The sequence below is a fragment of the Heterodontus francisci genome, chromosome 8 (assembly GCF_036365525.1).
Source record: "Heterodontus francisci isolate sHetFra1 chromosome 8, sHetFra1.hap1, whole genome shotgun sequence".
Classification (NCBI taxonomy): Eukaryota; Metazoa; Chordata; class Chondrichthyes; order Heterodontiformes; family Heterodontidae; genus Heterodontus; species Heterodontus francisci.
The window spans coordinates 33,740,820-33,756,223 of record NC_090378.1 but is presented as its reverse complement, the minus strand read 5'-3'; the positions used below and the strand labels follow the sequence as shown (position 1 = coordinate 33,756,223).

Genomic DNA, 15,404 nt, shown 5'->3' with positions numbered 1-15,404 from the left:
TGCTATGCCTGTGCTGGGACGAGGGAGTTTAGAGATACAGCACTGAAACAGGCCCTTCGGCCCACCGAGTCTGTGCCGACCATCAACCACCACAGTGGCGCAGTGGTTAGCACCGCAGCCTCACAGCTCCAGCGACCCGGGTTCAATTCTGGGTACTGCCTGTGTGGAGTTTGCAAGTTCTCCCTGTGTCTGCGTGGGTTTCCTCCGGGTGCTCCGGTTTCCTCCCACATGACAAAAGACTTGCAGGTTGATAGGTAAATTGGCCATTATAAATTGCCCCTAATATAGGTAGGTGGTAGGGGAAAATAGGGACAGGTGAGGATGTAGTAGGAATATGGGATTAGTGTAGGATTAGTATAAATGGGTGGTTAATGGTCGGCACAGACTCGGTGGGCCGAAGGGCCTGTTTCAGTGCTGTATCTCTAAATCTAAAATCTAAATCACCCATTTATACTAATCCTACACTAATTCCATATTCCTACCACATCCCCACCTGTCCCTATATTTCCCTACCACCCACCTATACTAGGGGCAATTTACAATGGCCAATTTACCTATCAACCTGCACGTCTTTGGCATGTGGGAGGAAACCCACGCAGACACAGGGAGAACTTGCAAACTCCACACAGGCAGTACCCAGAATTGAACTCGGGTCGCTGGAGCTGTGAGGCTGCAGTGCTAACCACTGCGCCATTGTGTCAATTACAGGATGCAGCACAGTCAAACCCAATTCTGTCTTGATCCCAACCCTCTAGATCACAAACTGGATCTATGTGACAGAAAATTAATTGGCTGTTTCCTTAATTTAATGTTCTGATTGCATCTTTGTTCTAAATAGTAGATAGACTCAATAGTTTAAATTCACAGGGCATTCCAAAGGTGCTGAAGAACAGTTTTGTTCTTGCAAAGACACTGAACCAATTAATAAAAAGCCCATTTAAGTTATACATGTAAATTGTGCTTATTCTCAATAAAAATCCTGAATATTAATCCATTATAGTATGTGGGAGTCTATCGCCTATGATGAAGTGAAGTATTACACTTGTTATCTATTTTAATAGCCGGTGATCTGGCACTGTGTGGGGGCCCCACAATAAGTCCCACAAATTTCTGCACTTACCGAATGTAGCTCAATGTGGGGTGGCAGGGAATAAAAAGTCTGTCTTTGTGGATATCAGCATAGGCACAGCCATCTCCTCTGTTGTCCACCACTGGGTTCTCCAGTTCCCTAAGAGTTACCCACAAATTATATTTTCAGAACTTTCTAACAGGGAGGATATGTAAGCATTCTTACTACAAATATTGACTCTGAAGCACTCTTAATAGTGCAATCATTAGTTTGGAACATACCAAAAACTAAACAACCATTTGTTACGCCACCCTCTCTGCAGAAAGCTGCACATCTATTTGATATAATACTATTAAAAGTGGAATTGGCCCAATTTTTTTCTACACTTGCCATGTCATGTGATTTGTTAACCAAGTATTGCAACTTTACATAAGAAGTCCTAAGAGTACCAAAAATACTAGTTCACTTGCACAACAAATCATGTGAACAAATCACATGGCTTACCTATCTTTAATTAGGTGTATGCATGAGGCATAATGTGACTTGTTGTGGAAAACTACGACGATTCACATTTACATAGCATCTTTAATCTAGAAAGATGACCTAAAATGATTCATAGAGACATGATCAAGCAATTAGTGGCTGAGACAAAGGAGCAAATTTAGGAGCAGTGAACAAAATTTTCTTCAACAAGTAGTATTGTAAAAGGAAAAGAGGGATGTGACAAGTCAGAAAAGTTTAGGGAGAGAATTCCAAAGCATGGCGCCAAAAGGATGAAGGCACAGCTGTCAATGGTGGGAAAAGGGTGGGGTAAATGCACAAGAGGCCAGAGTCAAAGAAAATAAAGGCCCCAGGGGGCCCATCTGCTCCCTCAGATAAACATAAAAGATTCCATGGCATCATTCAAAGAGGAGCAGAGGAGTTCCCCAGGTATCCTGGACAATAGTTATTCCTCAACCAAGATCATTAAAAAATTATCTGTACTTCAGCCCATTGCTGTTTGTGGAAACGTATGCACATATTATGCTGTGTTCCCCTGCATTACACCAGTAACTATACATCAAAAGTGCTTCATGAGTTTGGGACATATTGAAGTTGTGAAAGGCACTATATAAGTTCAAGTTCATTCTTTATTCCTTTGGAACTTGATCAAATAGCTCTGGCAAACCCCTATAACACACTCCAAACACACTCTTTTCAGTGCTGCCATGAAGCAAGACCTGAAGGGTGCTCATCAGCCTGCAAAACCTGATTGGTTACATCCAACTTACCTCTAGCAGATTTGCAGGCACTGCCACAAGTACCAAGTGGAACAATCTTTACAGGATCCAGGTTAGCAGAGAGCCAGGTGCTAACATGAACCTTAGGGCTAGCATAACTAGTGGCAGTAATGATCGTTACCTCCTTCCAATCATGCTGCAATGCTGATCTCTAAGCATTGTGCTAAAGGGTGGCAAACAGGGTGACCCTCCATGGAACCAGTTAATGCAATATGATATTCTCTTAAGCAACTATAAAATGGTATCTTGGACTGCTCCATCACTTGCCTATAGATTTCTTTTTTAGTTTTCATGGGATGTGGGCATCACTGGCAAGGCTAATATTTGTTGCCCATCCCTATTGTCCTTGAGAAGGTGGTGGTGAGCTGCCTTTTTGAACCACTGCAGTCCATCTGGTGCAGGTACACCCACAGTGCTGTTAGGGAGGAAGTTCCAGGATTTTGATCCAGCAACAGTGAAGGAACAGCGATATATTTCCAAGTCCAGATAGCGTGCGACTTGCAAGGGAACTTGTAGTCAGTTTTCCCATGCGTCTGCTGCCCTTGTTCTCCTAGATGGAAAAGGTCACAGGTTGGGAAAGTGCTATCGAAGGAAGCATGGTGAGTTGCTGCAGTGCATCTTGTAGATGGTATACGCTGCTGCCACTGTGTCGAAGGTGGAGGGAGTGAATATTTAAGGTGGCGGATGAGGTGTCAATCAAGCGGGCTGCTTTGCCCTCGATGGTGTCGAGCTTCCTGAGTATTGTTGGAGCTGCACTCATCCAGGCAAGTGGAGAGTATTCCATCACACTCCTGACTTGTGCCTTGTAGATGGTCGAATGACTTTGGGGACTCAGGAGGTGGGTTACTCACCACAGAATTCCAAGTGTCTGACCTGCTTTTGAAGCCACAGTATTTCTGTGGCTGCTCCAGTTCAGTTTCTGGTCAATGGTAACCCCCATTACGACTGAGGTGGGAGGAGTGCACTGTCTTTTTTAGTTCCACTTCTCCACAGGTCACAACATATATTTAAATGTTGAATAATAAAAACAAGACATGCTGAAAATACTCAGCAGGTCTGGCAGCATCTTTGGAGAGAGAAGCAAAGTTAATGTTTCAGGTCAGTGATCCTTCATCAGAATTGGCAAAGGTTAGAAATTTAGATTAGTTTAGTTTAGTTTAGAGATACAGCACTGAAACAGGCCCTTCAGCCCACCGAGTCTGTGCCGACCATCAACCACCCGTTTATACTAATCCTACACTAATCCCACATTCCTACCACATCCCCACCTGTCCCTATATTTCCCTACCACCTACCTATACTAGGGGCAATTTATAATGGCCAATTAACCTATCAACCTGCAAGTCTTTGGCATGTGGGAGGAAACCGGAGCACCCGGAGGAAACCCACGCAGACACAGGGAGAACTTGTAAACTCTGCACAGGCAGACCCAGAATTGAACCCAGGTCGTTGGAGCTGCGAGGCTGCGGTGCTAACCACTGCGCCACTGTGCCACCCAAATGTAATAGGTTTTAAGCAAATAAAGTGGGGGTGAAGTAAGAGATAACAAAAGCAAAGGTGTTGATAGGACATGGTCGCAGAGAATAACTGACCAGAAGGTCATGGAGCAAAGGTATGTTAATGGTGTGTTGAAAGACAAAGCATTAGTGCAGAGAGGGTGTTAATGGACAGAAAAATGAACAACACTGGCCCAAAGCACAAATGTGAAAAAAACAGCAGGCAGGCACATGGTAAGAAAAATGAATGATGAAACAAACTAAAACAAAATAAAATGAAAAAAAACCTGGAAATATAAAGGGGGGGGGGGGATTTGGCCTGTGATGCTCTGAAATTGTTGAACTTAATGTTCAGTCCGGCGAGCCTAATCAGTAAATGAGATACTGTTCCTCGAGCATGCACTGATGTTCACTGGAACATTGCAGCAAGCCCAGGACAGATATGTGGGCATGAGAGCAGGGGTTGTGTTGAAATGGCAAGCAACCGGAAGCTCGGGGTCATGCTTTCGGACTAAGCGGAGGGGTTCCGCAAAGCAGTCACCAATCACATTGTGAGCAGCGAATACAGTATACTAAATTGAAAGTAGTACAAGTAATTCGCTGCTTCACCTGAAAGGAGTATAAAATGGAAGCAAAGTTGATAAAGTTTTCCAGTTCCCTTCTCTCACCTTTACATGGTCCATCTCTAATACTTCCCTTCCCTTTCTCGACTGCTCTGTCTCCATCTCTGGGGATAGGCTGTCTACTAATATTCATTATATGCCCAACTCCCACAGCTACCTAGATCACACTTCTTCACACCCTGCCTCCCGTAAGGACTCCATTCCATTCTCCCAGTGTCTCCATGTGCATCACATCTGCTCTGATGACGCACCCTCCCATGACAACGCTTCGGACATGTCTTCCTTTTTCCTCAACCGAGGATTCCTCCCCTCTGTGGTTGACAGGGCCCCCAACCATGTCCGGCTATCTTCCCGCTCCTCTGCCCTCACCCCCTTCCCCTCCCTCCCAGAACCACGACAGGGTTCCTGTTGTCCTCACTTGACACCCCACCAGCCTCCGCATCCAAAGGATCATCCTCCGCCATTTCCGCCACATCCAGTGTGATGCCACTACCAAACACATCTTCCCCTCCCTGGTCAGCATTCCAAAGGGATCGTTCCCTCTGTGACACCCTGGCCCACTCCTCCATTACCCCAATACCTCGTCCCCTTCCCATGCAATCACAGGAGGTGTAATACCTGCACTTTTACCTCCTCCCTCCTCACTAGCCAAGGCCCCCAACACTCCTTTCAGGTGAAGCAGCGATTTACTTGCACCTCTTTTAATTTAGTATACTGTATTCACTGCTCACAATATGGTCTCCTCTACATTGGGAAGACCAAATGCAGACTGGGTGACCGTTTTGCGGAACACCTCCGCTCAGTCTGAAAGCATGACCCTGAGCTTCCGGTTGCTTGCCATTTCAACACACCACCCTGCTCTCATGCCCACATATCTGTCCTGGGCTTGCTGCAGTGTTCCAGTGAACATCAACACAAGCTCAAGGAACAGCATCTCATTTACCGATTCGGCACACTACAGCCTGCCGGACTGAACAATGAGTTCAATAATTTCAGAGCATGACGGGCCCCCCTTTTTATTTTCAGTTACTTTTTCTTTTTATTTTATTTTAGTTTGTTTCATCATTCATTTTTCTTACCATGTGCCCGCCTGCTGTTTTTTCATGTTTGTGCTTTGGGCTGTTCATTTTTCTGTCCATTAACACCCTCTCTGCACTAATGCTTTGTCTTTCAGCACACCATTAACATACCGTTTGCCTTCGCTCCATGACCTTCTTGTCAGTTATTCTCTGCAACCCTGTCCTATCAACACCTTTACATGTTAACTCTTGCCCCACCCCCACATTATTCGCTTAAAACCTATTACATTTCTAAACTTTGCCAGTTCTGAAGAAGGGTCACTGACCTGAAACGAGAGATCTGCTTCTCTCTCCACAGATGCTGCCAGACCTGCTGAGTATTTCCAGCATTTCTTGTTTTTTATTTCAGATTTCCAGCACCTGCAGTACTTTGCTTTTATTTAAATGTTTATCCTGGTACCGATACAGTTGATCATATACTTTACTCTTTACCCCCAAAAAAATAAACCAACCAGGTTTCTTTAATAAAAAAAAGAAATCAGTTTATTATAAAACAAGACTTATCCAGTAAGGAAGCAAAGCATTTATTTATTTAGAGATACAGCACTGAAACAGGCCCTTCAGTCCACCGAGTCTGTGCCGACCAACAACCATCCATTTATACTAATCCTACATTAATCCCATATTCCTTACCACATCCCCACTTTCCCTCAATTCTCCCACCACCTACCTACACTAGGGGCAATTTACAATGGCCAATTTGCCTATCAACCTGCAAGTCTTTGGCTGTGGGAGGAAACTGGAGCACCCAGCGGAAACCCACGCGGTCACAGGGAGAACTTACAAACTCCGCACAGGCAGTACCCAGAACTGAACCCAGGTCACTGGAGCTGTGAGGCGGTGCTAACTACTGCGCCACTGTGCCACCCACCACTGCGCCACCCAGATAGAAATAATGAATGTTCCCTTTTAACCTTAGCCCCTCACACACACTCTGGTTAAAGAGACATAAAATGAATTTTTCTCTGTAGAGTTCTTTTACAAATAAAAAGACAAAAAATAATACTTTGGCCAAATACTTGAAGAAAACGGATGAGATATGTTGTGTCCCAAAACAGCATACAGTCTGTCTTCCGAGAACACAACAGCTAGTTCTGGAGTTGTCGAGAAGTAGTCTGGTAGGCTTTCCAGGAAAAATGTGTCATCAGGGGTTTCAGTTATCCCACTCTGGATTCACAGGTTTTTCAAGGAGGTAGAGAAAAATGAGCTGGTGTCTTATCTCTCAGCAGGCTGACTGCCAACTACTTTCAACACAGTCCACACCCCAACTGAACCAAAACAATATTTCAAAAGCAAAACCCCAAGCAAGTCAGAACCTCCTGACCACTATAAATCGTGACATGTCACTTCTTTGTAAACATCTCCCCCAAGTCACCTTAAGGCATGTGATTTCCAGTAAAGGTTGTTTTCAAACAAGACCTCTCAGTGGCCCTTGTAAAAAAAAAAATCACATGTTTTAAAGCTGAAAAGATTCCATGGATAAGTCCTCAAGCAAAAAATTAAAAATGGAAGCACGTTGATAACACCCCCCCCCCCCCCCCAGATGTTGTCCAGGTCTTGCTGCATATGGACACAGAATGCTTCAGTAACTGAGGAGTTGCGAATGGTACTGAACATCTTACAATAATTAGCGAACATCCCCACTTCTGACCTTATGATGAAGCAGCTAAAAATGGTTGGGCCTAGGACACTACCCTGAGGAACTCCTGCAGCAATGTCCTGGGGCTGAAATGATTGGCCTCCAACAACCGCAACCATCCTCCTTTGTGCTTGGTATGACTCAAACCAGTGGAGAGTTTTCCCTTCGATTCCCATTGACTTCAATTTGGCTAGGGCTCCTTGATGTCACACTTGGTAAAACACTGCCTTGCTATCCAGCATAATCGCTCTCACCTCACCTCTGGAGCTCAGCTCTTCTGTCCGTGTTTGGACCAAGGCAGTAATGAGGTCAAGAACAGAGTGGGCCTGGCAGAACCCAAACTGAACATTGCTGAGCAGGTTGTTGCTGTTTAAGTGGCACTTGATAGCACTGTCGACAGCACCTTCCATCACTTTGCTGATGATTGAGAGTAGAGTGATGGGGCATTAATTGGCCGGATTGGATTTGTCTTGCTTTTTGTGAATAGAATATACCTGGGCAATATTCCACATTGTTGGGCAAATGCTAGTGTTGCAGCTGTACTGGAACATCTTGGATAGGGGCACAGCTAGTTCTGCAGCACAAGTCTTCAGTAATACCAGGATGGTAGCCAGGATGTTGTCAGGACCCATAGCCATTGCAGTAATCAGTGCCTTCAGCCGTTTCTTATTATCACAGAGTGAATTGGATTGGCTGAAGACTGCTATCAGTGATGCTGGGGACCTCAGGAGGAGGTCAAGATGGATCAACAATTTGGCACTTCTGGCTGCATACTGTACTTCCTTTCAATACACTGTAATTTTTCACATCTTAGCCCTCTCCATCTTCAGCCTCAAGAAAGGCCACCAATTCTTTCCAAAGGCTGCAAAGATCAGTATTCCTTATTCTGCCACATCCCTTTAATTGGCCACATCCCTTTAATTTCGCCTAGCACAATTTTCTGCTCCAATCACTAGTGTGTCCCTGCACCCATTTAAATCTATATCTGTAGCGACAACAAATATCAAAATATACTGATTTGCAAAATTTAACTGCTATTCCCAATTTGCTATTAACAAGATTTGCATCATTGCTTAATGAAAGCCATGCCCTTATCTTCCAAATAAATTTAGGATTTGATGACCTGCAACCTTTGCTAAATTCAAAGACGAAGCTCAAATAAGTCAATTTTCTTCATGAGGTTTAAGGAGTAGATGCAGTAATCACAGGAAGATTGCATGACTATGGGGTACATACATCAAGTACTGGAATCAGGTATCTTTTCTGGCTAAATGTCTTATGCCTATAAGAAATTACACATCTTTGAGCATACATACACACACAGCAAATATCTATGCAATATCCTAAGTACTTCCTTTCAAATGATTTTGTGAAAGGGACAGATTCAGGGTGTGTTAATAACCTCCCATAACATGACATATGATTCAAAAATTATGAAGTCTTCACCAATGATCACTGTTGTGTGTAATTATCTGCATGACAAGGTAGGACATTTAAATAAGTGTCATATCTAGTTTTTGTGCGTTTGCTCACAAGCTGCTCAGCATTATTTGACGGAAAGTAAGTCTTCGGAAGCAAAAGAGCAGAAGTTCGGAAGACAACAAAAATCAGGAGCTGGCAGCTGGAGCACATTAGGTGGTACAAATTTGACATTTTAACAGCTGTGACTGTGCTCTGGGAGGAACATTTCCAGATTAATAAGAAAGAAAACTGACGCAAAATAAGCAGAACCAAGGTAATAAAGAAAAACATATTAATCATGCACTTCACACAAACATCTGTTCTGAGTTTGTTATTCCTGGATCAGCCCTAAATTAGTAGAAGTTATTGCTGCATTGAATGTGCGTCTAAAATTTCAGTGGAGCATCAGAAGTGTTTTTTTCCAGGTTTCCTCAACAGTTCATTGCATAAATGCACATTGTAGGTGGAACAGGTTAAGGAGACTGGGGAGGATTCAGGCTCAATCTCCATGTTCTGTGCTGAGTTAACAGTTCTCAGCTGGAACAGAGTGGACGCGCTAATCTCAACAGCCGAAAGATAGAAGAAATATCAGCCAAGCTTTCAATGCCTGGTTACTAGCCACTGCTGGGAGGTATAAATATGTGAACACTAAAGAGTAACTGAAATAGTTTCATCCCCCTTTTCCCAGCACTAATATTGCTCACTCTGATGAGCACAGAATTGTTCTTTCTCCATCTCCCCATCAAAAAAGTGGCGATGGGGCTGTGGTAGGGTCATTAATGGCAATGTTATGCAGGTGAAAATGGGTGGTCTTGGTGATGACAAGTTGGGGAGTTTGAAGTTCAGCTCAATGTCCAACAGCACTCCTTGAAGGAAGTTCAGCATGTAGCTAAGTTCCTAAATGCCCTTGCAAAATTAGGCAAGCTTTTTAAGTTGCATCCAGTATCTGAAGTATCTTGCTAGCTGAAATTACTTCAGAGCAAACCTTTTAAAACTCTGTCGAATAATGGAAGTTAAGAAAATAACAAAGCTTTAAAACCCTAATTGTATTGTTAAAGTAAGGTAGCTTCTAGGGCTGTCAATTAATCGTAATTAACTTGTGATTAAAGCATTAATTTTTGGAGTTTTTTTTAACGTGCGTTAATCATGGAACTTAGCACGGGTATACCTCGGTTGGAATATGTTTTTGTCTACCCCAGCCCATAGTTTTAGCTTGATGAACTGTGACTTCCTCTTCTGCTGGTGGCGTTGCCGAACAAACACGTGCTCTTCTGTCTACATGGAGCAAATACTCTTGCCGCTATGGTTCCCAAATCAACGTTGTGATAATGAGCAAAAAGATGATACAGTAATGATTTGCATTTATAAAGTGCCTTTAATGAAAATGTTACAAGGCGCTTCAGTGGAGCATAATCAGGCAAAATGTGCCACATTAAGAAAAGTGACCAAAAGTTTAGTCAAAGAGGTAGGTTTCGAGGAGCATCTTAAGAGGAGGAGAAAGGTGTAGAGGGGTTTAGGGATGAAATTCCAGAACTTTGGAACAAGACTTCTGTCTCCAAGATGCAGGGAAATTGTTTGTTGCAAAAAACTGGAATGTAGACTCGTGCAAGATATTGTTTGCAGAACTTGAATACTTAATTCATACACTGAGTGTAAAGACTAAGGTTTAAATTAAATGATTTTTTAAAAAGACCATTTGTTGATTTGTAATGCATCCAACAGCAAGCGGCAGGGCTTAGAAGCCCTTTTCACACTTCCTTAGTTCAGTGTGTCGTGTGGAGGTGGTGCTACAATTTAGCAGGGCCTAGTTTTTAGTTTTCATTATTAAAATTCAATCCCTTTTTACAGTAATTTCTTCCTTTAATTAGTTGTAGCATTGTTGCATGAATTAAATGGAACTCTGATGTTTAAAATTAAATCTGCTCTGATGTTTAGAAAAATGTAATTGGGGACTAAACTAGATGGCTCCAATAAAACTGGCAGAGGGAGGCACCCCCTTGATTCCAACGCAGGCAGCACATCAACTTCTTGCTGCCTGCTCATTTCTATGTTTGCTGACTTCAGCCAGCACTAAATGTGCTGTTGACTAAGTTGGATACATTAGCAGGGGGCCAATATTGTGAGTGGCTAGCACCACCTACATACAATTAGCCTGCACCTCTTAAAGGGGAAGTACACTGTGGCTGCGGCAGGTGCTGGGAATCACGGTTGAAAAATATCTAACTTGGGAAAGAGTGAGGAAGGGTACAACAGGAGAGACAGTAGGCTCCAAGGTTTACAGACACTGCACTGAAGGAGATGGAAAGGAGGGGAGATGCTTCTATCCACAGGGGGCCAGGAGGCCCTCCAGACACATGGCCAAAAGGCAGTGGGAGCAAATATCCATGGAAATCAGCACCAGGAGTTAAACCCCGAGAATCTGGACGCCGTGCCACAAGAAATTCAATGACTTCACAAGTAGTCAAGGTCCTACCAACCGTACCACTCAAGCACTACTCAAGTCACCACACCCCCACCACTCAACCACCAACAATCTCTATCAATCACAACTCATACCTGACTTTCATGTGTTTCACTTCACCCTTGCACACTTAGCACTGCTACAAGCCTCACACCCACAACTCACAGTTTGCACACATTACCAGCTATTCAACCGCAACAGCAATATCAACCAAAAAGATTGCATGACACACTTCTCTCTCTCTTGCAGGACAAGGTGGGAGCAAACTGGGAGGGGGACAGGGGTGTCTGCATGCCTTACCTCATGGAGGAGATGGTGTTGGCCATAATGGGATGGCCACTGCTGAGACCATGGCCCACAGGGAGGCTGAAACCATCGAAGGTGATGGTATCCTCAGACCTAATTCTCTTTCTCAAATCCCACATCCTCTCATCCCACATACTCATCTGATTTGCAAGCTGCAGATGGTGCTAAGCAAGCACTTCTTACTTTCACCCTGCCAACCCTTCCCTTTTTCCTTTCAGATACCTAAGAAATGCAACCTGACCAGGCAGTGGGGAACCAGCAAGAAGAGAGTGAAGACAAAGATATGGCACCGCCACTCAACTTCACACTCACAGGCATCAGCTCTGCTACTGACACTGGACGTATCATAGAGAAATGATTAGAAATGGAATCTGCATGTGGTGAGACACCGAGCACGAGTGCACTATAGGCAAGGCAGGGGGCAAGGATAGTGCAGGTGCCAGCTTGCTGGAAGGTGAGATTGCATACTGAATCCACATATGACTCCGTTGGGGCAGCCTGTAGAAAAATGCTGATGGTTATGTACAACAAAATGTTGGTGCACTGGGAAGTCTGGCAGAAAGCCTGTAGTCAATATCAAGGAGCATGGAGGAATTCAGCTCCAATTTGGCACAAGGTTTTGCACAGAGCATGGAGATCATCCTTTCCAGCATGGAAGTACTGCCCAACTCCATTCACACACGTGCACGCAACCACGACACAATATCTGATGGCTGATGTTGCAGCTTCCATTGCAGTACAAGCAGCAGCCATCCAATATCTATCTAAGTGCTGTACTGGAGGCTCAGAATGCTGCCATCACAGCTGTGAATTACAGTGTGCAAAGGGGCTTGCAGGGTCTCACAGCAATGCAGCAATCTGCCCTCCAAGATTACTAGGATTGCTGAGGCACCACCCTAGAGCAGGGGCACTGGCTCCATGGAGCACGAACCTGCTATCCTCGCTCAGGAAGACAGCATTCCTTCTCTCACCCCTGCCATGCCGGTCGTGCACTTGGGTTGCCTGTCAGCCAGCTAGCCCAGACTGCTGCCACCAATGCCAGTTGGTGCAGTCCACAGCCAGGCCTTCTAGGCCCAAAGTTGTTCAAGGTCATCCTTCAAAGGCATCTGCAGTCTCCTCCTCTGAAAGTCCGCAGTCTTCCACCAGCCATGCTGCAGCCACTGGGGTAGCACTATGTAGGAGCACTAGAGCAGGCAAAGGCATATGGAAGACAGGCAGAAAGTTACTGCCCAAGGGTGATTAGTTGATTTATGTATGCAATGTGGCATGATTTCATTTATAAATTTGGTCTGGAATGTTGATTTTGTGGTGGCTTTTATTTTTGCATTGTGGCTAGGCAGACACTGTGATGTCAGTGACAGAGGGAAGGTAAGTTGTGAGACTGTTACTGAATGGGGAATTGAGTTGCAGTTGCTGGTATTGCAATGGGAGGAGTTCTTCACTAACAGACTGGCCAGAAAGGGCTGCCGAGGTTGACTCCTCCCTTCCTCTTCCTTCTCATGCTCCTGCTCCTCAGCTGCTAACCATATAGCTGGTGGCAAGGGCTCTCCCCTCATGATGGCAAGGTGGTGCAACATGCAACAGACCTCCACAAATCCTGACATCCATTCTGCCAAATACTGCAGGGCTCCTCCAGAGTGGTCCAGGGAGAAGAAGCATTGTTTCAGCAGACCAGTGGTCTGCTCTATCACATTTTGTATGGCAGCACAATTTATTGTATGCATGCTATGCACATGTGTGTGGGTTGCGCATCATAATCATCAGCCATGTCGTCACTGGCTAATTTCAATGTGACGAGGGGATCAAGCCTGCGTAAAATTGAACCCAAGTCTGACAGGAAAAAACGGAATAATGAGTGATCTTTAAGGAACAGATGTCTTAGTTACAGGCTACAAGAGGAAAGGGCAGGGGAACCAAAGCCAGGGTTCCTTTGATAATGAGGGAAATAAAGATGAAACAAAAACAAGAGGGTACATGATGCATGTCAGGTGAATTCTTCAAGCGAGAACCAGGCCAAATACAGTAAGTTGATAAGGGAAATGAAATGCAGAGCAAAGTAAGATTGGCAAAGACAGAATGAGAATAGAATGGCAGTTAACATAAAAGGGAACCCAAAAATCTTTTACCAGCATGTAAATTGTAAGCAGGTAATAAGAGACAGGGTGGGGCACATTAGAGACAAAGATGTTGATATATGCTGAGTAGCACAGGGCAAGGCTAGAATGCTGAACGAGTATTTTGTATCAGTGTTCACAAAGGAAGATGCTGACAAAATATCGGTGGAAGCGGAGACGGTACAGATAGTGAATGGGGTGAAAACTGAAAGGCAGGATGTACTGGAAAGGTTGGCTATGCTTAGAGTGGATAAGTTGCTTGTTCTGGATGGCTTGCATCCCAGGTTCCTAAATGAATTGGGGGTGGAGATAGTGGAAGGGCTCACTATAATCTTGCAATCTTCCCTATATAATCGGGGGCAGAGGGAGGGTGGGGGGAGCAGAGAGGGGGGTGGTGGTGGTGCCAGAGAATTGCAAAGTGCCAAATGTAACACCTTTGTTCAAGAAAGGGTGTAAAGACATTCCTAATAACTACAGGCCGGTCGGTTTAACATCTGTGGTGGGTAAAGTTTTACAAACAATAATCAGGGGGGAAAAAAATCAACAGGCACTTGGAGAGCTTTGAGTTAATTAAGGAGAGTCAGCATGGATCTGTAAAAGGCAGATCATGCTTGACTAATCTAATTGAATTTTTTGACCAAGTAACAGAGAAAATTGATGAAGCGAATGCAATGGATATTGTCTATGTGGATTTTAAGAAAACATTTGGCAAAGTACCACATAAAAGGCTGGTTAACAAAATTGAGGCTCGGAATAGGAGGGTCAGTGTCAGTTTGGATAATAAAAATGGCTTAAGGACAGAAAACAGCCAGTTGTGGTAAATATTCATTTATAAGACTGGAGGATGGCAAACAGTTGTGTTCCCCAAGGATCAGTTCTAAGACTATATATTTATGGCTTAGATATTGGAATAGGGAGTAAAATTACTAAATTTGCCAATAAAGAACAAAGAAAATTACAGCACAGGAACAGGCCCTTCGGCCCGCCAAGCCTGCGCCGATCCAGATCCTCTATCTAAACATGACGCCTATTTTCTAAGGGTCTGTATCTCTTTACTTCCTGCCCATTCATGTATCTGTCTAGATACATCTTAAAAGACGCTATCGTGCCCGCGTCTACCACCTCCGCTGGCAACGCATTCCAGGCACCCACCACCCTCTGCGTAAAGAACTTTCCACGCATATCCCCCCTAAACTTTTCCCCTTTCACTTTGAACTCGTGTCCCCTAGTAATTGAATCCCCCACTCTGGGAAAAAGCTTCTTGCTATTCACCCTGTCTATACCTCTCATGATTTTGTACACCTCAATCAGGTCCCCCCTCAACCTCCGTCTTTCTAATGAAAATAATCCTAATCTACTCAACCTCTCTTCATAGCTAGCGCCCTCCATACCAGGCAACATCCTGGTGAACCTCCTCTGCACCCTCTCCAAAGCATCCACATCCTTTTGGTAATGTGGCGACCAGAACTGCACGCAGTATTCCAAATGTGGCCGAACCAAAGTCTTATACAACTGTAACATGACATGCCAACTCTTGTACTCAATACCCCGTCCGATGCCTTCTTGCCGTATGCCTTCTTGACCACTCTATTGACCTGCGTTGCCACCTTCAGGGAACAATGGACCTGAACACCCAAATCTCTCTGGACATCAATTTTCCCCAGGACTTTTCCATTTACTGTATAGTTCACTCTTGAATTGGATCTTCCAAAATGCATCACCTCGCATTTGCCCTAATTGAACTCCATCTGCCATTTCTCTGCCCAACTCTCCAGTCTATCTATATTCTGCTGTATTCTCTGACAGTCCCCTTCACTATCTGCTACTCCACCAATCTTAGTGTCGTCTGCAAACTTGCTAATCAGACCACCTATAC

At 44.3% G+C, this 15,404-nt stretch overlaps 1 protein-coding gene across 11 annotated transcripts in view; it reads right to left on the bottom strand.

Moving 5' to 3' along the window:
* st3gal3a (ST3 beta-galactoside alpha-2,3-sialyltransferase 3a) overlaps positions 1-15,404 on the bottom strand; it is a 788,939-nt gene that overhangs the window by 455,242 nt on the left and 318,293 nt on the right. For 10 of the 11 annotated variants that reach the window (XR_010975488.1, XM_068036918.1, XM_068036919.1 and 7 more), the window contains one exon: positions 1,121-1,228. The exons of the other annotated variant lie outside the window; for it this stretch is intronic. Coding sequence is in view for 9 of the 10 variants with exons in the window: in XM_068036918.1 (XP_067893019.1) it covers positions 1,121-1,228 (108 nt within the window). In the remaining variant the exon portion in view is untranslated. The remainder of the gene's footprint in view (positions 1-1,120; positions 1,229-15,404) is intronic. 11 annotated transcript variants of the gene reach the window in all.